Consider the following 23,068-nt stretch of genomic DNA (forward strand, 5'->3'; position numbering starts at 1 on the left):
TTCTCTCAAACTCACGATAGTAAGTAGGTAGTCTCATCCAATCTATGAAATTGTAACTGTGTTGTTAATTTGTTTACAATTTTTTAGTAAGTCCGGAAGGAGGAAATAAACATTTCCGAAAGCTTGACGTAAGATCAAAGAGTATTTCTTACTCCCGCATCCTCAAAATTGACTGCAACCTCCCAAACAGAAATTACATAGTGGTGTCGAAGTTCTTTCTTCAACTGGCCAGTCGCGACCAACCCAATAGGTTGAAACAGCTGTAATTTTTTAAATTTACAGCAGTTAATGTTTAAAAGCTGTCGTCTCTACCAAATATTTCTTAGTTTGAAATAATGATTATGAAAAGTAAAAATAAATATCAATTTGTTCACGTACGTATTGTCACACTGAGCTCTTGAACGATCATTCGCGACAGGTCTTATCTATCCTTTGAAGTTGGAATCAGACAAGCAATGTTGAGAAAAAGTTTTTTTTCGAGAAACTTTCTGCATTTTTTTGAAAATGCCCCGTTTCCGTCAATTACATCTGCGGTAGCTCTTTCGCTCGAGCTACAATCAGATGAACTATCTTCCATTTCCACTGTAATTTGTTCCCTATAATTTTTAATACTCGAAACAGTCGAGACTTATAGTTTCAAAATATTGGAGGTTCTAAGGTTTATAGACCTGTCCGAGATACTGTCAAAATTAAATCAAAATGGCCACCTGTAGGCACACATGTTGTTTGTTCTAATGGAAAGAAAACTAGAAAAGTCCATGATCAATTTGTCTTTGCGAGTGATTGTGTTGCTGCCATTCGTTGTATAAGGCTGATTTTACATATCAATCGCCCTTCATAACTTGAAATCATGTAGTCTTGCGCATTATAGTTCACGAACGGGAGCGCTCATTTTAGTTCGCAGCTCTTAAACGAACTAGTTCGATCTTTTAGTTCGTTAGTTCACTACTTCAAGTCGCGAAAGACCTACTTGTTGTCTTATTCGCTTGCGTTGATCAACAATTTATTTAGGTAAAAATAAACCACAATACCTGTTTGTAAATAATCAACTTTTAATCTTTGGAATTAGTACCTATCTAGTACATATTAATGTGTATTTATCTATCTACTAATGATGACACAGAAAAACTGATATGTTCTTAACCACTTAGAAATAAATTTAGACATTTTCTTATCATAAAAAACATAACAGTCTTGGTTTTATTTTAACAGTAACTATACTATACTTGTTGAATCTCAACTACATTATGGAATACCTTTTTGGTACTTTTTTTATATCAACATTGTATTTCTTGGACTCTGTCAATGAGATGCAAATCTTCGGACAATAAAGTATATTTTGATTTGATTCAGTGGAGCCACGCCGCGCTCTCGATTTCTCGCCTCAGTGCCGTCGAACTGAGGAGCGACGGGTCTGCGAACTAGTGCGCATAGTTCGTTCGTAAGATCGCTCTTCCGACCTAGTTCGTTCACGAACTACACAAAAATAAAATCATGCCTATAACGTGTTGTGTTGTAAATTGCGGAAGCTGTGGGGATCGTGATCGGTGAACTCTTACAAAATACCTAGTGAATTTCTGCTTTTACCAAAGGAAAGAAGCAGTTGCATCCAATTGAATTAGAAATTAGAAGCAACTAGAGCCATTGCACATGTCAGGATTCATGTAGAAAAAGTAATAGGTTGCATTCGTCAAAAATATAGGATTCTATCAATTTTGTGCCAATTTCTCTGCTTGTTTGTGGTGAAGATGATACGATCTTAGATAAAATAGTGACTGTGTGTTGTGGATTGATTAATATCTACCCACCAATAGTACCTTTGAGTTAGATTGAATTTATAATAAAAAACCTCATGAAATTGTTTTTGTAAATTGTATAGACTTAGTCTAGATTTGTATTTTTGTTCCAACTGTCGTGACATGTTTTATCGTATTGTATTATTGCAAAATCATATTTCAGATCATAGAGCTGAATTATAATAAATTTTTGGTATATTCAATTCGTACGTAGGTCAGAAACTAGGTTTCGTTAGTATATAGAATATTTTTTGTCCAAACACTTTCAAAGATACATTAATTTAATAAAACACAAAATAAGGTCATATTGTTTTGTTTATTCTCCCTGTCAAACGAGGAAGTCAGTTCAATACACACTCATTGAACAAATGATCCACAATAGTGGTTATTTAAAAAAAGTGATTTCTCTTGAGTCAGAAATCAGTTACCAAGAAATAAAAAACACTTGGAATAGGTATATGATGAAATTCAGCATTGAATATGAACATGAAAGTCACATGCAAAAACTGTTTTCTGGGCCTGCACTCTAGAATTGGTTGATATATTCCAGGCCATACAGTACAGTAGCATCGTGAGTGCAAACTTCAGAATGGCCTGCCATGCAAGTACAATGAGCTGAAATTATTGCACCATATTTCTCGAATATATTCCAGACTTGCAGTGGGGGATTGTTCATCCTCTGTGAATGCTTGACCTAAAATTAAGATTCTAAATACCTTGGCAATCACAACAATGTGCTCTCCGATTGACTTTGCTTCACAATCATGTACAAATTCAGCTTCAAAATATTTGTAGCCAGTCAAACTTTTGTAGGCCTTCATCTGCTGATTTGTATAGAAACTATGAGTTAGCACCAGATAAGAACTCATATCGAAAGCAGTGGTGGAAAACATTCTATAGAACTGTTCATTTCTTCTGAAGTGAAAGTAAAAGAATCCATGCACTGTATTACTCTGATTTTATCTTTATAATGCACAGCAATGTCTTTGTTTTCACGTTCCAATGTTGGTAAATAATCACATTTATTACAAACAGCCATCATGATAATTTTCACAGCTTCCAAAGATAACAAAACATGAAAAAAACCGTGAAGTACCTATATCATTGGACTCATTGTGTGCCTACAGGCGGCCATATTGTTCGAGAATTGGTTACGTGTTCTGGACATCCTTATGAAAAGAATGAAAATATCCAAAAATATTCTTCTCTTTCATCATGTAATGGCCTCAGCTACTGAGACTATAACGTATTGACTGTGCATTCAATTATTATACAAGTGTCAGCTGTCAGCTTCGAGTGATGTCCACTGCCTCTTCTTAAATATTTTTTTTAATATTAATTATTTGTAGAAAATCTGCTACTTTATGTTCAAATCCGCTACGCCGCTACCATCGAGTAAATTATGCTACAGTAGCGGAATTCCGGTACGATAAAAATACTGATAAGTAAATGTATTATGGATTCAGAGGAACACAATATAGAAGGTATTAAAAAAGTATTGAACGTAGAGGATCTTAATATCGATATTCTGCAGATAATTTATGAGATAATCAAAAGGTAAGGTTAGTTTTACTCAGTGACATTTGTTCCACTATTTTTAATAACTGCTGACACTGACACCAAGTATTACATAAATTCCAGTATCGAAAAGGATAATCATCACGATAATACATCGAAGACGAGAGATTCCCAAGATTGTTCTCAGAAAGTTTTGGAGTTACAAAAAAGATTAGATAAAGCTAGAGCAGAGGTATAACTTATAATTAATTTTGTTTAGAGAATAGGTGGTTCTGATAGTATAGTATTTCCAGATACGTATGCTGCCTGGTATTGAATATAGTAAGGAACAACAACTCAATCATTTGGATGCATTGAAAACCCAGCTGAGATTGAAACAGGAGCTACTACAAAAATACCACTATATGTACCCATTCGACATTCAGAAATCTTGAAAAGCATGGTTTTTCGTTTCTTGATTCGAATTTTGGCTAATAATGAGCAGCTAGTTCAGAAATTGAGCGAATCCTATCCAATGCGTAGAGCTGCCCAGGTAGTGGTACGAGTGATGTTTTCTAGTAAAAATTTGATAGAAGAACACAGATTACGTGAAAAATTATCTCCTGAACAATTTAGAGCATTGATGAGTGAAGTGGCGGCTAACTTTCAAAATCAGTTGAAGCAGGCACAAGAAAACATAAAGAGAAAAATGAAGTAACATAATTCAAAATTTAAAATAGACTTTTTGTAAATATGAGGTCCTCAGTTCATTTCATTGTGTCACATGGAAGAGATAAGGTGCCAAATAATTTATTGGATTTATTTATCGTTTCTCCTAAGGATATTCTTCTCAGAATATTTGAATCTTTTGTACCACCTGTTAGTAGATATAAACGAGTTTATGTTGATCTAATGGGGCCACTTATAGGATTCATATTGTTAACAAGTTTTGTATCCTATGGAAATACTTTCAAACTAGTCCAAAACAATATAACTCCCTTGGAATTCTTAACTCAGTATTCTATTCTAATGCCAATAGTTTCCTATATGCTGTGTAAGTTAGGTCAATCTACCATAACATTTTACGAAACTGTTTCATTGATTGGATATTCCTACTACGGTCACTTTCTCACTCTATTAATATCTTTCATTTTTTTTCAAGAAGATAACAATCTTTTTTATTTCATGTGTCTGATAATTTTTGGAGGATTCAGCACTATTCGATTGATTTTGGTATTTTCAGGAACTATATTTGCTCCAGCAGTAAGGTTACTAGTTTGTTCAAGTATTTCGGTTTTGAATATATTATGCCTTATATTTTTACATTTTGTTTATATGCATAAAACTTACAATTCTAATAGATGACTATGAATCTGTTTTTTGCTTTATGTATGAATGAAAATAAATTTTAGTAAACTAGAAAATAGTTTTACTAATTACCAACTTATTATTATTTTTAATAATAAAATTAAGCTTTGTTGTTTGATGAAAGTACATCCATTTACAAGTCATTGTAAATATGACAGAGAAAGCAAAATTACAGAACAAAATTTCAGAAGAATTTTCTATTGATTGTGAGTACAATAGTTAATGAATAAATGAATGCTTTTCCTTTGTTACTTATTTTGGATACGAGAGGTTTTGTGGATGTAAGGACCCTCAAGAGGTAACTTGATACGTATTCAAGAACAACTGGTGAGTGACTTTATTTTTTTGTGCAATTTATAGGGTTCCAGTGGTGAGGCCACTATTCCTGATTGAACTTGATGTGGAAGTTAATGAAGTAGCATTTGCTTCTACATGCAATATTGCTGTCTTGGGCAAGTGACATCGGTAGCTCTCAACTCAATTTCCCGTCTGAATTCTCCGGAGAAAACTGTAGAACTTGTAGTTGTTAGGAGTGCTGACTTATTCAAATTGCAAGTTTTGAAATGGTCTTCCAGGTCTATTGAATTATTAGTCGATACCATTTTATTTAAGCCCTCTGATCCGTTAATTTAAGCAAGGACAATACAAATAAAATAGGGATTTTGAAGAGAATTTCAACGACGTTCTTCTTTAAAAAAATGTATTATGTGTTTTGTTCCTAAGATAACATGTAAGCGACAACGTGACGTCACTGCGGCGCGTTAACTGAGTTTGTTTTGCCTTTTTGTTGTTGTTGTAAGTAAATATATATTAGATGTTAAGGGGCAGTCCTTTCTTTGGTGTGAATTGATTATTTAGTAATTTGTACCGATAAGCGTAACCTGTTTATTATTGTAATATAATTGTTAATCATCTTTATATCGTTCCGATTTGTCTGTTCATACCCAGTCATTCTGAGCAGTCTACTAGTTAAGACTGGCTCATTGATAACTAGTGGCTCCCATTTAAATCAACTCAGGAAAATCTAATAAAATTGATCTTGTGTACCCACCTCGACCGACACTTGAGGTTGGGTACGAGTTCACGCACCTCAGCTATTGGACAGATGAACAAGGGTACATAATATTATTTGAGTACTGCGTAACAATTTCTTCAAATACATAATACATACCTACTTTACTTTAAATACATAATACATACTGGCAGACGAGGGAAATTGTCTAAACATATTCATGAGCGAGAATAAAATTCCGGATATTCATTTGTGACCTCGCATGGTATTCGGTAAGAAAATTCCACACCGAATTGTGGTGGAAAATCAAATGTTTTTAAAATTTATTTTTCCATTCCCAACAATGTATCAGAACTAAATATTATGTGAACAAACAAAAACCAACCTGCCAAAATAGTCTGTTATTGTAAACGTCAAAAAATTTCCAGTATACCTAATTCGCTGTTGAGTATCCCAGGAGAAAAAAAATCCACTAAAATATCTCCATTGCCATGATGATTTGTCAAAATAACGTATTTTGATTACTTCAAAATTATAGGTGTGAAATTTTCACTAAAATTTGATTCATAAATTTCTATAGGCCAGAAAATATTCATCAGTACCTATTGTAGAGGGCACTAGATTACATAAGAATTCTCTTACAGATTTCAGAAATCTGTTTTTTTTTGGTCCCTTGGGAGCTGTCTGACTTGTCCATTTATTTTATAGTCCAAGTCTCCAGAAAACGCTGCAGCCTCTTGGGCTTATTACGTTTATTCTCCCATCTTCTCATGACACCCATTCCATCAGTCTCGTTCCCTGTACTAGTTTGTACAGGTTCCATGTTGGATGTTCGTCATATTCTTCTGGACGTAATTCAGTACGTCCATATATTGCCTGCCTCCTGTGATTCAGTGCCTTACATTCGCATGAAGTGTGTAGAGCTATTTCTATCCCTTCGTTGCATAATCTGCAGCTGTCTCTGTTGTACAGTCCTATTTTATTCAGGTGTTCTCTAAGCGGACAATGACCGGTTAATAACCCTGTAATTATTCTGAGCCGATCCCTACTATATTGAAGTAGTTCTTCGGTTCTTTTCTCGGACGGTTCCCTAATGAAGGTTCTACTGTGTTTGTTGCCAGGTACTTTTGTCCAGTACTCTGTGTGCTTCTTATTGGTCCATGTCCTAATCTGGTTTTGTACCACTGATTTTGGTACCCCCAGAGCTGGTTCAGGACTTCAGAAATCTGTTAGCAACGACAATATTTTTTATGTTTTCTGGAGGGTTATTATAAAATTTTATTCCAGTATAGATACTCGTAGTATGCTACGTTCATATAGAGATTTTGCATGGATTGGAATGAAGTCTTTTTTTCGACTTGTCTCGTAAATATGCGTTTTGCGATATAGCCGGTTGGGTTGGCCTGAGTGGTTTGTTCCACTTATTCAGTCGACCGTCAGGTGAAACGGTGGTTCAAGCCGCGAGGCCGGACGATTCATTTTCACTGCTTACTGTCCAACCCGTGCGAAGAATCGCACGTTCAAAGACGAGACCTCATTAATCCTTCTTTCGGCAAGTTTCGAATTTTGGGGGTGACAGCTGATTAACAGAAAAACAGAATTTAAACAGAGATCTTAATTTTTCGATGTGCCATGTTTACGACTGAATACAACACTGCCACTACTAATTTAAATATTTTCGATATAAATACTACTATAATTATTGAGACTTTCAAAAACAATTGATAATTCCCAGAGTATTGTATCAGGTTGTAACTCACTGACTTTGAAAGATTTTTAATTTTTCCTGAGTTTTCTACGTTGCTTGATACCCTGTTGAAGGGTGGAAATACTTTTACCCATTCATAAAAACTGTATAGAGCTAGTCTGGCGTGGAATTACATACTACACGTAGTTGGCTTAAGAAGATACTGAACAGACATATCAGGAAGACCGCTTTATATGTATCCCCCCAGTGTATGCTTATTAAATTTGCATCTTGATATCAAAGGAGCATTTGACAATACACTAGCTCAATTTATTGGATGAGCCTTGGCTGAAAAATAGGCTAGATCTGAGCCATGCTCGAAAACAGAACAGCAACTATGACTTTTTAAGATGAGGCCATCGAGTGAGGTACTATTCCCCTTCTGTGGTATCTCCTGATGGATAGTCTGTTTGAAGTCCTTGACAGAAGAGAAATAGATTGCAAGTTTATGCAGATAACCTTGTCATCCTTTCAAAGACCATGTCAGGAAGAGTAGCCTTAATATCCTTCAACGAATGTTGGACGATGTTCATAGTTGGTGTCCCTGCAAAACTATGATAGTCCTCTTCACCAGAAAGACAAATTAGCATCATTCAACTCCAATTTCCTTTTATGGTGAGGTAATTTTATTTGCAATGAAAATGAAACGTTTAGTTGTTATCTTTGATAAGGAACTCGCCTGGAACACTCGCTTGAAAAGATTCTACTTAAAGCCAGATCTTAGGGACCTGAATACATGTTGAAGAATAGAATAGTAAAAGGCTCAGGCGAAGCTTTCTGACGTACAGAGACAGGCTAGCGTGGCTATCTCTGATGCCATCAGCACCACACCGTTAGCGGACATGGACATTTTTCTGGATCTGCCTTCTCTCCACATCTTCCTGAAGAGGCTATATGGATAACATAGAGAATTGTGCTGTTACTAATTGTACAAAATAGACCTATGCGGAACATAGCAGACTACTGTTTGATACTGAAAGCCACAACATTCTGGAAATGACCGTGGACTCAATAATGCCTCCAACTGACAACTACGAACTGTCTTACACAGCCCCAATTTCAAGTAGAGAGGATTGTATTCCATCAGGAAAAAGAAAAACTAAGAGCAGATAGCTGTTGGTATATCAACAGCAACAATTGTATTCTATAAAACCTTCGATTATCAATGATTTCATTGAGTTGTGTTAGTAACTCCGCTGGCAGATGGCGATTTAAGAAGTGCAGTATGAATGAGCAGTAATCAAAATGAGGTTGTCTTTTAGATTGGTTCACTAGAATCTTGGTTTGCATTGTTTAATCTTTGCTTATTCTGGAGAAAAGGTGAAGTTTTTTTTTAGTTTTTTTTTATAAATGTAACTGACGTGATCATTTAGAAGTTTTAAATTATTTAACTGGAACCCAAGATATTTCATAGTGGTTACAATATTGATTTTTTTCATTACCAATATTCATTTTAACATCTATATTGTTATATGTATGCTTGGATGTCATAATTATAGGTTTTGTTTTACCTATGTTATGTTTCAATCTATTTGTCTTCAAATATTTACTCACATTTTCAAGTGTAGACTTAAATATCTTTGGATAGCATCATCTAAACTGACATCAAAACAAGCAAGGAGTGTATCATCTGCAAAGATGTATAAAATAACATTCGACCCAAAAATTAATATTTAAATATAGAATAAACTAAAAGTAGCCGTAATCACTATCCTGCGGTACACCGCTATTCATTTCAACCTTAGTAAAACACATATCAACTTTTACTTTTCATGTTCTTGCATTCAAATGATTTGCCACCCATTTCCAAATACTACCATTAATATCATACTCCCTCAACTAAGTCAAGATAATCTAAGAGTCATGATTTCGAATTATCTCTTTAGATTTAAAAATACTACAACTAGGTACGTATTTTTCATCAACTAATTTTTTGGAAATACACAAGGCAAGTGGCAGTGCTGTGCCACATGAGTTTTTTTCTGAATTCAGATTGATTATTTAGTAATATTTCACTGTTTTCAACAAATTCCAAAATTTGATAAACAAGTCATTTCTAAAATCTTATCTAACGAAGGTAATGTATTCATAGGTCAGTATTCTGCAGATTTATTTGTGTTCTTAATTTTAGGCACAGGTATTATAGTGCATTTGGTATTGTTGTAAATCGTGCCCAAAAGAAAATAACGCCAGCCACCACTGGTAACCATAAACCAAACGTGACGTAGCTAAGAGCGCGCGAATGCACAATGTTCCCTGCCGCTCTAGAATCAGCGAGAATAATGCTGCCGATATCGACGGAATTTCGACGAAATTTCTACGGCTTTCGATCATGATATTTTAACGCTAGCCACGAGCAGCAGTGATCTGGTAAGGCGATAGACATTTAAATAATAGTTATAGAGTTTAGTTGAAATGCTTGTTGTATTTAATGTGAAATAAAGTTAAGTTTGATTATTCAGTGTAGTTAATTATTGGTCAACCCACGGGTAAAAACGTATCATTTGGTGTCGGAAGTGGAATAATAGACTGAAAATTTTCTGTTTTATGGTGAAAACAAAGAGTGTCGATTACGACGAGATGGAAGAGCTTAAGAAAATGTTCGAGGCTTTGCAAGCGAGCCTGGCGGAGAATGAAAAACGCAGAAGCGAGGAAGATGAACGCAGAAGAGAGGAAGAACGATTACGCCGACAGGAATATCGTGATTTACTACTAGATATTCTGGAAAAACAAGAAAGAAACAGAGGAATATCGTAACTTACTGGTAAATATTCAGAAGAAACAAGATTTTAAACCTTCCCAGGTGAGTAAAGGGGAGGTACAGGAATTGATTCGGGAATAATTTGAAAAAGTATTTCAGGAAACAAAGAAGGGATTGGAACAAATAGACGATGAGAAGTTTGATGGGGTTGAAAAGAAACTTGAAGGAAATTTCAAAAAAAGCTTGAAGGAGTCAAAAAAATATTGAAGAGGTACTTCTTCTGTTGACCAGTGCCGGCTGCTGCTGACGCAAAGTTTTGTACATTTCGTCGATTTCCTCACAATAGAAGGCTGTGATGGTTTGGCCCAGTTGCAGAAAGTTATAGTGAATCATACCAGCGACCACCGTACAGGAACCATGGTCTTTTGTGGTGGGTTTTCGCCTTTGGGGAGTACCTGGGCGGCTCATCTGTGTCCAACCACTGTCCTGAATGTTTTCTGTTGTAATGGAGGATTCACTTTTCATCACACGTGACGATCCGATTAAAAAAAGGATCGTTTTGGGTGCGTGAAAGCGAAGGAGAATATACTTTGAAAAGTGACGATTTCTTTTGATCGTTCAAATCGTGGAGCACACACTTTTCAAGCTTTTTTACCTTTCCAATACGTTTTACCCCATCAAAAACCTCATGAGAGCTAACGCCCACTCAACGCATCCCACCAGGGTCCTCAAATCCTCGTCCTGAATTACTGTAGGTCGATCACTTCGGGGCTCATCTTCGAGGCTGAAATCTCTGGAACGAAATTTCGCAAGCAAACGTCAAACAGTGCATTGTTAACACCATCATTGCCAAATGACTGTTTAATTTTTCGGACTGTTTCAGCAGCACTTAGGTTCAATTTGAATTCATAGAGAAAAATTGGCTGAAAATCGCATAATGACATCATAATAAGCTGAAAAGAGGCAAAAATATTGAAATTTGATAAAACGAACAATGTAGAGAGTGCATTCTCTACTGATCAGTATATACGACACGTACAATAAATATTTATTGACATGACCTACAAAAACACACGATATTAAAACGGACAAAACTTTTGAAACAACCTAATAGCATCATTTGAATCTGAATTCCAGTTGCACGTCATAAAATCAAGTTCAATTTTATCTATATTATTTTTATTAGAATTCCTACATTTTTTTACTAGAGTAATTTATTAACTGCTTTTAAATACATTAATGGAGATCAAAGAATGATCGCTTATTTTTGGTGTAGCATAGACTTGAGCAGAGATATTTTTACGATTAACTAGAGCACAATCTATCAGAGTTTCACTATCATTAGTTATTCTGGTAAGTCCGGTTATTAATTTATTTATTCCATATCACCAATAATGGTGATCAAAGAATGATCGCTTATTTTTGGTGTAGCATAGACTTGAGCAGAGATATTTTTACGATTAACTAGAACACAATCTATCAGAGTTTCACTATCATTAATTATTCTGGTAGGTTCGGTTATTGATTTATTTATTCCATATCACCATTAATGGTGATCAAAGAATGATTGCTTATTTTTGGTGTAGCATGGACTTGAGCAGAGATATTTTTGCGATTAACTAGAACACAATTTATCAGAGTTTCACTATCATTAATTATTCTGGTAGGTTCGGTTATTGATTTACTTATTCCATATCGCAAAAGGATATTTTTGAAATTAATTGTATAGAAACCATCACTTAACAAAAACATTTTGGAGTTAAAAATAACCAACCAAGATACGCCATTTAGAGTTCAAAAGTAACTCAAATAAATTATTTTCGAAATTTCCAAAAAAATTGCTTCTGAGCTTGGAGGCAAATGATACAAACAGCCTATCAAAAATTGACTGGGGCCAATATCTACTTTAAAAGTTTTACATCAGAGTAATTAATATTTGATTCAACATTCATGACGACACCTCCTGTATGCCGATCCCTGGAATCACACCTGACCAAATTGTAATAATTTATTTTAATTTCTGAATTCTCGATTTCATCAGTTATTCTCGTTTCATAAACTAAAATTAATTTTGGCCCAAAATATTGAATACTATTACAGATTTGAATTGCAGCACCTTGCTTCAGTTTTTATTGCTCAGAATCGTTTTGCAACCTTTTCCTTCGAACGGACAGATTATTGAAATTCTCTAAACAACTTTCAAATTTACATTTCATATTCCATTTCAATATTCATATCCTTTTTTATTTCTTCTTTTGTTTGCTCCACTTGAGAGGATTTGAATACGCCCCAACTTATAACTTTACTTGTCAGTATTTTACAATATACTACATATTTGATATCACGTTTAACAAGTATTATAGATCTATATTCAGTAGATGTTGCAGTTTTTCCTAGCCTTGGGATTACAATGAAATACATCTTTGCAATTATCACACATTATACGATCATCATTTGGTACAATTTCATTATATTCACTACATATTTCCATGATTGTTTTTCTAGAAAAATTGAATACTGCCGCAGTAGCAGACAAAAAAAGTTGTTTTTTTTTTTGTGTCATCGGCATCGACTGCATTGGTCATTAGCCTTGTCTTACTTTGTAGTCAAGAACTATATCAGGCTTATTATCATGTATCAGACTGAGGGTGTGGGATGAATAGTTCCAAGGAAAATTGTAATTTCTCATTCCTCACAACGGATTCGATATCTCCCGGAGCATAATCAGCCTCCCATATCATAACAAGACAAAAAAAAAAGTTTAAAATTTTTGAGGTGTAAGCTCCTCAACTTCATTTTTTTTGTCAATAAAACACAACAAATTAATTTGGAGTTTTCAAATTTTTATTATAATAAATGAAATAATTTTCTGGGTTTTGAACCATCAACTTTTGAAAAGAGAAAAATCACAAATGTTCAGCAGTACAATTGCTTAGTACGATTGTTTTATTAATTTTTGTACTCATTCACAAGTTTATCATATAAAATACATAATATAACAAAAATAATACAATAATCTCATATAACTACATATATTGATACATCAAATATGTGCTAGAAAATTATTTGTATCGAATTTATTCTCCAACTAATTTAAAAAATTCGCGGGAAAAATTTACTAATTGATATTTAAAATACTTATCTTTGAATTTTGACTTTGATATGTGTACTATTTTTATTTACTTTGCTCACAAATATGATAATTATATATATTATATAGTATATAATATATCTACATTAAATTTATCTGTGTAGTGAACCCGCTTAAAAATAATTTGCTTCACGAATTATGGACCAAAAGATTTTGAGTAAAACAGGCCAGAAAGGTCTCATTTGTTTTTGGAAGGATGGTTTACTCTGCAGATACATAAATAAAAACAATTTTCTCATTGGAGAAATTATTAAATGAAATATATTTCCAACTATAGACTAATTTTGTAGAAAAGTATTTTCATATTTTGTTTTTAAAACCATTCAACACATGAAAACATAATCATGTCAAATAAATAAAACATATAAAACACTCCATATTACCTGATTTACCTACTAATATAAAATAATTGGATCTATTGAGTTAAGAAACATAAAATTTTCAAGTTTATTGCACTTTCGTTTGATTTCTATTCGCAGCCGATAATGGAGTGATATTAGTAACATCTGGAAGGGGTTTGACAACAGACAGATTTGAATTGTGTGGCTTGCCTCTTCCGCCTCTACGACTACGTCCTTTCTTAATCAAAGATTTATGAATTGAAATCTCTCGTTTGTCTGCTGATACATCCGTGTTCTCTTGTGCTGATTCCACTTCTGAAAACTGATCACAAAACATAACATGAAATAATCAAAGAAAAATTCAAAATACTCAGAAATATGGACAATGAAATAATTAAATTTATTTTATTGTTTCAAGATGTTCTTATTTACAAAGTCTTCAAAATTTATATAGACGATAGTTAGAAATATGAAAATAACAAATTATGAGTTGCTAGTTAGATATTATAAATTCAGTAATTATGATCAAATCACATACATATAAAAATATTAATAAATCTTTCACGAAGACAAAGAAAGCTTAGAAAACAAATGAACTGATATTAACTCTGTCCTTGGTAAAAGGTAACTCAACGTGAAAATGGATGGGTTGAAATAAAATGCTTTCACAGAGATGAATTATATCTTTGTTTATTGATATCGAATACAGTAATTTTATTTTGTTTATATTTTTTAAGGTTAGATTTTACTTTAATTTTAGAATTTAACTTAATTTCTTTAATTTTAAATAATAGTGTGCTTCATTTCAACAGATGTTCAAAGACAACGCCGTTTTGTTCTAAACAAGAATATATTCTTTTTTGCATACCACTATTTGTAGCTTTCTGTATGGAGTCAGGAATCAAATTATTGAAAGCTCTCAGAACCTTTAGTTTCATGTTTTCTTTATCACCTACAGGATCCGCATGAACATTTTCTTTGATATATCCCCAGATGAAGAAGTCAGGCGTCAGGTCTGGAGAGCGAGAAGGTAATTTAAATGACCCATTGTAGCAAAGCCACTGATCTTCGAACATCCCATTCAACAACCCAGCAAAGGTATCAGTACTATGTGCAGGGGCACCATCCATCTGATACCATAACTTGAAACGGTATTCTTCAGAAACTTGCCTAATGGATTCACCAATCACATTCCTAATTATATGCAAATATCTATCGCTATTCAAATTCTCGTCTTAAAGATATAAACATAAAATTCGGTCTTCCTTTATAGCGCAAAAAACATTAAAACTCCATGAATCCTGGAAGTTGCGCTGGCGAACGAGCTTTGGATTTTCTGCTGCCCAAAAATGACTATTATGACGGTTGTACATACCAGTCTTGGCAAATTTGGCTTCATCTGTCCATGTTCTTCATGAACTCAGGGTCCTCCTGTATCTTGATAAGAAACCATTCGCAGAATTCCACTTGTGCAGGTAAGTTGTGAGGTTTCAGATTTTGAACCTGGTGATATTTAAAGGGATGCCACTTATGTTGGATTAAAATCCGGTTTATTGACGAATATGAAATTCTAGGTGACTTTTCTGCGTCTTTCAACGAATTTTCTGGATAGGCTGTGAAGTAGGCCAAAACTACAACTTTGATTTCCTGATTGTTTACGGGTGTTTTTCTTTTGTTTATGACAGACGAAAAAGATCCGAAATCACGACAGTTTCTTAGAAGTATTCTCAGAATATTTTTATTGGGTCTGTGTAGATTTGGAAATCTTTCTGCAAAAACACGATAAGTTCTGTCCATTATCTTATTGCATTCACCATAAATGATTATTAAATTTAGGAAATCTTCATTAGAATACCCCAAACGAGACATTTTGCACGCAAATACAAAACTACAAAATACACGTCAATCATATCGCATCAAATTTTGACATATTTGTTGTAACTTCATTTGTTTTCAAAGCTTTTTTGGTTTGGTATTGCTTTGAATCATTTACATTTCAAATATTTCCCAAAATCGGATATATCTTGCCAGGGGTGTATTTTAAGTAAAGGACATTCTTCATGAATTTGTTATCTTCTTTTTCGTGGTATCCAAAAATAATAGAATAGTAGTGTATGGTTTCCATTTGAAAAAATCGTGTTTCATCAGTTTTCTCGATGTTATGTTTTAGGTGGAGATTTCGACCACCCTGTAAATTATTTTCAAAAATTCGATGGACTTGTTCATGACTTGATGCTTAAGGTGTGATTCTGTGAAATTTCACATTTTCAACTGTTACTGTCTATGAGTTATGATTTTTTCGGAGTGGTGCTGTAACTGTCAAATTTGGGTATAGGCATTGTTATACAAAGTGGGCCTAAAATGTGCTGAGAAATTCAAAAATGTAATAAAATACAGGGTGTTCCATTTGAAATAAGGAAGTTGCCCTCAACTTCCGGTATAACGGAAAAAGACCGAAGTTAAAAATATTTTGGTTGAGGCCATTTTGTAAAACCCACTACCACAAAATTTCAAGTTTTTATTTTGAATCGTTCTTCATACATTCGTAACGAACGCTCGTCGTGAAAGACCCTGTATATATATATATATATATATATATATATATATATATATATATATATATAGATATATAGATATATATATTTAATATAGTTTGCAGCTATCACAATAATCCATCTCAAAAATCAGTCTTATGATGCGTTTTTGGGCAACAAATATTCTATTAAAATCTCTACCGCATCCCATGACATTATATTTAAGGAAATATGCGGATATGCCATTGCAAAATATATACTCATACCTACACCACGATTTAAACCATTAAGCATACATTTGGAAGTATTCAAATCAGTTTTTTTCAATATTAATATTGCACTCGCACCATTTAGAAATTTTGATTGTCTTCATTTACCATTTTGTATCATTGGCAGATAATGTGAATATATAAAAAATATAAAGAACCTCTGGCGTAAAATAAATCCAAAAAAAGCACCTTTCCCAATCACCAGAAATGCAATACTTTCTCCAAACAAGTTGGTGAAACGCGCGTCAGAAGAGTAACTTAATATTGATAAGAGAAAAAATCTAAGATGAATTCTAATTCTCATTCAATTCCTTGTAAAATATAAGTATTTTTATAATGAATATAAACTAAAATAGTAAACAAATATTGAATGATACACTGCATAAAAATGCGTAGTTGACAATTACTTTTTTGCCAGATTGTGAAATAACATCGGTATTCTTCTATGTCAGCAAAGTAATTTCCCTATTATATTAGAAATTTCAGAATTGAATTATGGAGGCATATCAATGTGTGAACGATTCGAAATCAACTATAGTACTCTCGATATCATGGTTGTGTCGACATATAATTTAAAACTCGAAAAAATCCCCATTGAATGAAAAAGTTTCATTAAACATGATTACATTATTACCAAAACTAATGACATTAGCTACTGACTCAGATAGTGATTTCCTAGCCGGAAATTTATAAAAAAATGAACTAAGTTTATTGATATTATGGACAGATAATGTAGAACAATAGGTTGTTACTTTGGTTATTGAGAACAAAAATTGTCCATAGGTAAAAATCTCTGTATGAAACAAATGCAATAATACAATTATACTAACTTCTTGTACATTTTCATTTCGATTCAACTGATGAACATTCCTTTGTGATGATTGACCACTTCCATATTTTTGTGGTTTGTTTTGTTTGACACGGTTTCCTTGATGTGTCGGTGTTGTTTGGTTAATTATTCGCACTACATTACCAACTGCTTTCGTTCTCCCCTGAAAATGAACCATTGAACCATAAATCAGATGTAATATACTGTTTATAAGATATATGAATTGTACATCCTGTATGGAGCATACACTTGATAAACACATATTGAATTTATGCAAAAAACTGGCATCAGGATGCTTTGCGACTCAGATTATTTCAAATGAATTGAATGCGTCTGTAACAAGACAAGTATATTTTCCATTTATAGAAACAAAACTGAGATATGGAATCTATTGCTGAGAAAGCAGCTCACAGATTTTACTGAACTCTGTATTTATTCTCCAACATCTAGGATATGTTTGTGGTCCGAAACTCAAGAGAAGGGATCCTTGAAAACCATTATTCACCACCTGATAGTACCCTAACAAAAAGGTCAATTATATACAATGCTAAAAGATATTCAGTCACCTGCCAGTGGGTATTCGTTCCCTAACTGTAGATATACTTTTCAGAAGGGCTGTGAAACACTTATTATTGGATAAAGCTTATTATTTGCTGAATAAATTCTCTGATGAAATATTAGACTAGAATGAAAGTGACATTTTATGCACATTGCATTACGAGTATACTGGTAACTGTCAGTTTTATAAAAATTTTGAATAGAATTATATTCTTTCATCAATGAAAATGACAGTTTTCTTTCATATCAACACTCAGTGTTGTGCAATAAATTGATAGAACTGGGCAACAGCACAACTTCATAACATTGATATTATCTGTATTTGTGAACACTGGTATCAGCAAAATTAGAAAGAATATTTATCACTGCCCAATTATGAATTGGTCTCTCACTTTTCCAGATCACTTCATATTCATTAAGGCTAGCGAGTTTTTTTATATTAAAAATATGTCCATAGAAAATTGAGCTATCACAACTTATATAATTGAGGAGCAACATGAACTGGAGTGAGTTTAGAATACAGATTTACTTTAAATAATGATATTTATTGTTTTTTGCAGGTCCTTTAAATAAATATAAAACTGCTAATAACTCAGGATCGACTGATCTGATTCCAAAAATAAAAAAATATTGGATAGAAAATTTAAATACTTTTTAATGAGACATCACAAGTCCCCCTTTCCATAAAAAAATGTTGGTAGCACCTTCTTGACGACGAGTGATGCAACACTATTGAATTTTTTATCAAAAAGTACTAAAAATGATACCGAATATAATAATAATAATAATTTTTATCCTGTAAGACAATCAAAAAGGTACATTATGTAGGATTAGTCAGAATTTGAATTTTTCATTTTATTATTCAATCATTTCCTGAAAGGAGTAATAGGTTTTCTCTAGTAGGAAAGACTTAAGTGTAATTTTGAAGCTGTGGATAGTACTGGAGTTTTTCAGTTCAAGTGGTAGCAGATTAAATAATCTGAGCTCTATTACATTGGGGGAATTGTAAGTCACTGCATTTTCACAATATGGCATATGATGGTCTGACTTGCACCTGGTATCAATAGAATGCACATTTTCATTTCTTATGAAACAGTTACGGTTATCATATATAAAAACACATAATTCGAATATATACAGGCATGACAATGTTAGTATTTCAAAACTTAAAAAAATGCTTTTACAGCTTGTATTTCTTGAGACTCTTACTATACATCTTATAATCTTATTTCTGGGCGACAAAAACATCTTTGCATGAAGAGGAAACTCCCCAGAAAGTAATACCATACCGAAGACGCGATTCGACTTGAGCATGATACAGCATAATCAGCTGTTTTTGATCTAAAATATTACGAATGTTTCTCAGAAGATAATTCATGGAGTTCAATTTTGATATAACTGTTCCACAATGAGTTTTCCAGCTGAGAAATTCATCCAAGTGTACACCTAAAAACTTCACCGTACAGCACAGAGAAATTTCATCATCTTCAATTCTCAAGTTGAAACTTTTTCTTTTTGTCTAGCATGAAATCTTATCAAACGTGTTTTTTGATTATTCCAATGTAGGGAATTTTCCTTGAACCAGGTGTTTAATTTTTGCAGGATTAAGTTACCTTTAGTTTGTAGATTTTGATCTATTTTATCTGATATAACCAGTGATGTGTCATCTGCATATAGTGTAAAATGAGCATATGTAGAAATGGATTCCATATTATTTACATATAAAAAAGTATAGGGCCCAATACTGATCCCTGTGGGATACCAACATTAATATCAACATAATTGGATGAATATAATTTTCTCACATTATTATGATAAAGAATATAACTTTTGTCTGATTTTTACTAAGTTTTTTATTTGTTACAACAGGTTTCGGTTTATTGAACTATTCTCAACCATTCAGTTACTTGAGAATGATTTGATAAACCGAAACCGGTTGTAACAAATAACAAATAGAAATCAGACAAAAGTTATATTCTATATCATATATTTAATATGAATTTCTACAAAATAAACAGGTTATCAATCGAACAAAAATGATACCCTTTTAAGTACATTTTTTCCGACCTTGATATCTTGTCCCCTTAAAAAAAGGGATAAATATTGTTTTCATATCTCATAGATGAGACAACTGAAGTCTTGAATTCGTTTAATTTAAATTTCAGTATAATCATTTTGTCAAAGGTTGGAGATAGTGACGAATATGCAATTTGAAGTACAACAAATGAACAAGATAAGTTGGTAAATGAAGCGGGTGTCAATGAACAACATAAAATATCCAGAATCAAATCTACAAGAATATTTATTTTTCCGAAACTGAAAATATTTTGCAAGATAAATTCAACACAATCATGGTGGGGAAACAGTAGATACTTCAGCTTTACTGAGAAACAGAAGATATTTTAGCTTTACTATCTAATTCTATCGAAAGGAAAAATGGTCTTGCTTGCCTGAGAAAACAAATTATAACTTTGTTTAGAATTCAACAACAGTTTCAATGCCACTACATGAGAGACTGCTCAAAGATTCCAAAGAAATTCCATTTTTTGACCATTCCGTTTATGATTTTATTTTCATTAAATATTATGGAAACATAAAAAAATCTGCCAGTCCGATAAAAAACTCCACAACAAAGGATACAATTTGATACTATGTATCCAACAGACTAGTTTTGATTAGAAAGCTTAAGAACTTCCATGAGTGTCAGCAGACAACGTTTCTCCAACTGCCACAAAAAGATTCTAGAAACCTAAATATAACCAGAGAATTTTATCAACTTGACGTTTGTTCGAGAAGGATTTTTGATAGACTCTCAGAAATTAAATTTCTCCATTCAGACACAGTATCTTGGTTGACCCAGTGGTTTAGAGTGTAATAAACATTATTGCCAAATATGAACGTCAAAAAGAAGTCTGAATCACCCAACTTCTCTATGAATATTAGTAGGTTCCTAAATGATTGTTGTGACATAGAAATTTTGCAATTTGAAAAACGGAAACATAACTATTTGAACTTGAACTGCCTCTGGAAGCTGGAAACATGAAATTTTGACTAAAGCAGGAAATGAGAAACTTGAAGACAACAAAATAACTCTGGCTCTGTTGGCAGTAGATTTGAAGTTGTTTGGGAAAAAGTTCTGATGAAATAGATTTGTAAATTGTATGAATAAATTCTAAAAGAGGAAGATGCAGAAAATAATGATATGAAAAATAATTCGGAAATTATTGAGGGCATGATTGGTTCAGGAAGATATAGAGGCGTCTCAACAAAATACAAGATATTTCAATTGCTACAGTGAACAAAAATTCAAATATAATAAAAAAACCGGTTGCTAGTACCTTAGACAAATCAACAAACGAAAGTCATAACACAATTCATTCAGAATCACATCAATATAAAGGAACCTCCAAGAAGACATGAATGTGAAAATCTTATAGACAAGTATTCTGAAATGCTGGGAAATAAGTCATGGTCAAAAATTAAAGTATTCATCCAGAATTTATATAAAATTTGATTTAGACTTTTTCTTATATTTTAGTATTAATGTTTCAATCAATGTCGTTTTCAATGAATTTTGTTTTCACTATATTTTATGGAAACACTTGTCACAGCAAAATTTTTGAATTCTCGTCATATAATCTTCAACGTAACAGTAGTGATAAATTTCTGAAAAACGTATTTTAAATCATTTTATTGCGATATTTTGACAAAAAACCTTACAAAACCGTGTTTCATTATACATAACTTCTTTAAATGTGTCTAATGAAAACTTGAAAAAACACGCCTGAAGAAGCTTTTGTAATTTGTGATTTTGCAAACTGTTTTGTAAAAATCTCGCAATAGAGAGTTGTTGAATGAAAAGAAACATTTTTGTTTTGAAAGAAATAATTTTCTTTGTTGAGAGTATTTATTAGTAACATTTCAAATGAAAATAATATTTTGAAAAAATATGAAGAAGAAAATATGAAGAGAACAAAAAATGGAACAGTATTTGCATAACTCTACTAATTAAAATATAAGTTAGAAAAAAAACATCTCTTATGTCCTTTTGAAGACAGATGACTACAGAAGATATGCCAGTCTAACTTTATTCTCTCCATGATATATATTTGAATAATTTCTCGAGTCCTCAACTAATGCTTGCATAGCACTGGTCTGAATTCAAAAATTTCAAATGATCCATATCAGATATTACCAAATGTACCCACACAAAAGTGGGTACATTTGATAGAATTTGTAATTTTGAGGTCCAATGTTCACTCAAATGTTTAGACATAGAAAGCATGATCATGGTAATCCGAAATTGATAAACACACTAAATCATCTTGTTTGATTTGTTGAGGGTACCTTCATATCAAAATATTTTTTGAATAGTGAGGTGCTGAATGCTTGATATTTTTCTACAACCTTATCTGGTTGAAAGCAAATGATAATGTTCATGAGAAATATTGTAATACAATTAGTGCTTGAATTAATTCAATAAATTAACTAAAATACTGGTTCATTTTTGAAAACCAGATCAGCTGTTCATGAGTATTAGTAGTTTTATGAAGATAAATATCATAATTTCTATAATAATAATAGACTGCAGTTGTGCAAAATATAGTTCAGTTTTCACGAATCTCCTACAGGATTCTTATGAGGTGATCTAACAGATTTTTTTGAGAGACTACGTCTGCCTATCCATCGGTTTTGACAATTGTCACATCTGACAAATTGAAGTTTTTTCTATTTTCCCAAAAATTTTGGTATTTTGATGATTATCAAATGAATTATTATTTCATTACGACCCTGGCCCCCATTCGAATGTAAACAATTCCTACTTTCTCTATGTATCACAAATTATTCTCAAAAATTTTTACCAAGTTACGTTAATGTAACGATATTATATAAATACAGGTCGGTATTTGAAATTTCAATGCTGAAGTTGCCCCAAATCCAACAACACACTGTATGGAAATTCTATGATCATATTCAGCAATGCTATTAATGATGAATAAAAATATGTTATCATGAACTCAAAAACTATTTCAACTTCATTACACGAAATTCACTGGAATATTTACCTCTCGAAACACCATTCTTTGCCCAGATGTCATATACTCAGGATGTTTGATGAATCTAAAATGAATCAACGCTTTATCACCCGTTCTCAAGCAGTCCTTTGACATACTCATGATACTAGCAGTTTGCCTTATACTTCCACAATGAACTAAAACAAAATAATATAATCATAACAACTTCTTGGTAGGTTTAAATGTTTTC

General features: G+C 32.8%; 4 protein-coding genes across 5 annotated transcripts in view; 3 read left to right on the plus strand and 1 right to left on the minus strand.

Moving 5' to 3' along the window:
* The first annotated feature begins 3,092 nt into the window (after window positions 1–3,092).
* MED9 (Mediator complex subunit 9) lies at window positions 3,093–3,991 on the plus strand. Its single transcript, XM_023168573.2, has 3 exons — window positions 3,093–3,353; window positions 3,438–3,546; window positions 3,608–3,991. Exons 1-3 carry the CDS (start codon window positions 3,253–3,255, stop codon window positions 3,746–3,748), a joined length of 351 nt encoding a protein of 116 aa, XP_023024341.1. The 5' UTR covers window positions 3,093–3,252; the 3' UTR covers window positions 3,749–3,991.
* LOC111512454 (protein NCBP2AS2 homolog) lies at window positions 3,754–4,011 on the plus strand. Its single transcript, XM_023168574.2, has one exon. The coding sequence runs from the start codon at window positions 3,754–3,756 to the stop codon at window positions 4,009–4,011; it is 258 nt and encodes an 85-aa protein (XP_023024342.1).
* A 35-nt stretch (window positions 4,012–4,046) lies between these two features.
* LOC141486069 (protein YIPF3) lies at window positions 4,047–4,669 on the plus strand. Its single transcript, XM_074183775.1, has one exon. The coding sequence runs from the start codon at window positions 4,047–4,049 to the stop codon at window positions 4,656–4,658; it is 612 nt and encodes a 203-aa protein (XP_074039876.1). The 3' UTR covers window positions 4,659–4,669.
* An 8,274-nt stretch (window positions 4,670–12,943) lies between these two features.
* The window catches only part of GTPBP1 (GTP-binding protein 1), a 29,427-nt gene continuing 19,302 nt past the window's right edge, over window positions 12,944–23,068 (minus strand). For both annotated transcript variants that reach the window (XM_023168570.2, XM_023168572.2), the window contains exons 10-12: window positions 22,870–23,015; window positions 17,247–17,408; window positions 12,944–13,935 (exon numbers count right to left, since the gene is read on the minus strand). In XM_023168570.2, coding sequence (XP_023024338.2) covers window positions 13,720–13,935; window positions 17,247–17,408; window positions 22,870–23,015 — 524 coding nt within the window. In that variant the 3' untranslated portion in view covers window positions 12,944–13,719. The remainder of the gene's footprint in view (window positions 13,936–17,246; window positions 17,409–22,869; window positions 23,016–23,068) is intronic.

Source organism: Leptinotarsa decemlineata, unplaced genomic scaffold, assembly GCF_025532065.1.
Source record: "Leptinotarsa decemlineata unplaced genomic scaffold, Ldec_3_MD MMD2_tig00026345_RagTag_RagTag, whole genome shotgun sequence".
Lineage (NCBI taxonomy): Eukaryota > Metazoa > Arthropoda > Insecta > Coleoptera > Chrysomelidae > Leptinotarsa > Leptinotarsa decemlineata.

Bases quoted from the DNA above. Each gene is read 5' to 3' on its own strand.
- LOC111512454 (XM_023168574.2), top strand. From the start codon at position 3,754: ATGGTTTTTCGTTTCTTGATTCGAATTTTGGCTAATAATGAGCAGCTA.
- LOC141486069 (XM_074183775.1), top strand. From the start codon at position 4,047: ATGAGGTCCTCAGTTCATTTCATTGTGTCACATGGAAGAGATAAGGTG.
- MED9 (XM_023168573.2), top strand. From the start codon at position 3,253: ATGGATTCAGAGGAACACAATATAGAAGGTATTAAAAAAGTATTGAAC. The intron at 3,354-3,437 runs GTAAGGTTAGTT...CATAAATTCCAG, and splicing joins ATTTATGAGATAATCAAAAG to TATCGAAAAGGATAATCATC. The intron at 3,547-3,607 runs GTATAACTTATA...TAGTATTTCCAG, and splicing joins TAGATAAAGCTAGAGCAGAG to ATACGTATGCTGCCTGGTAT.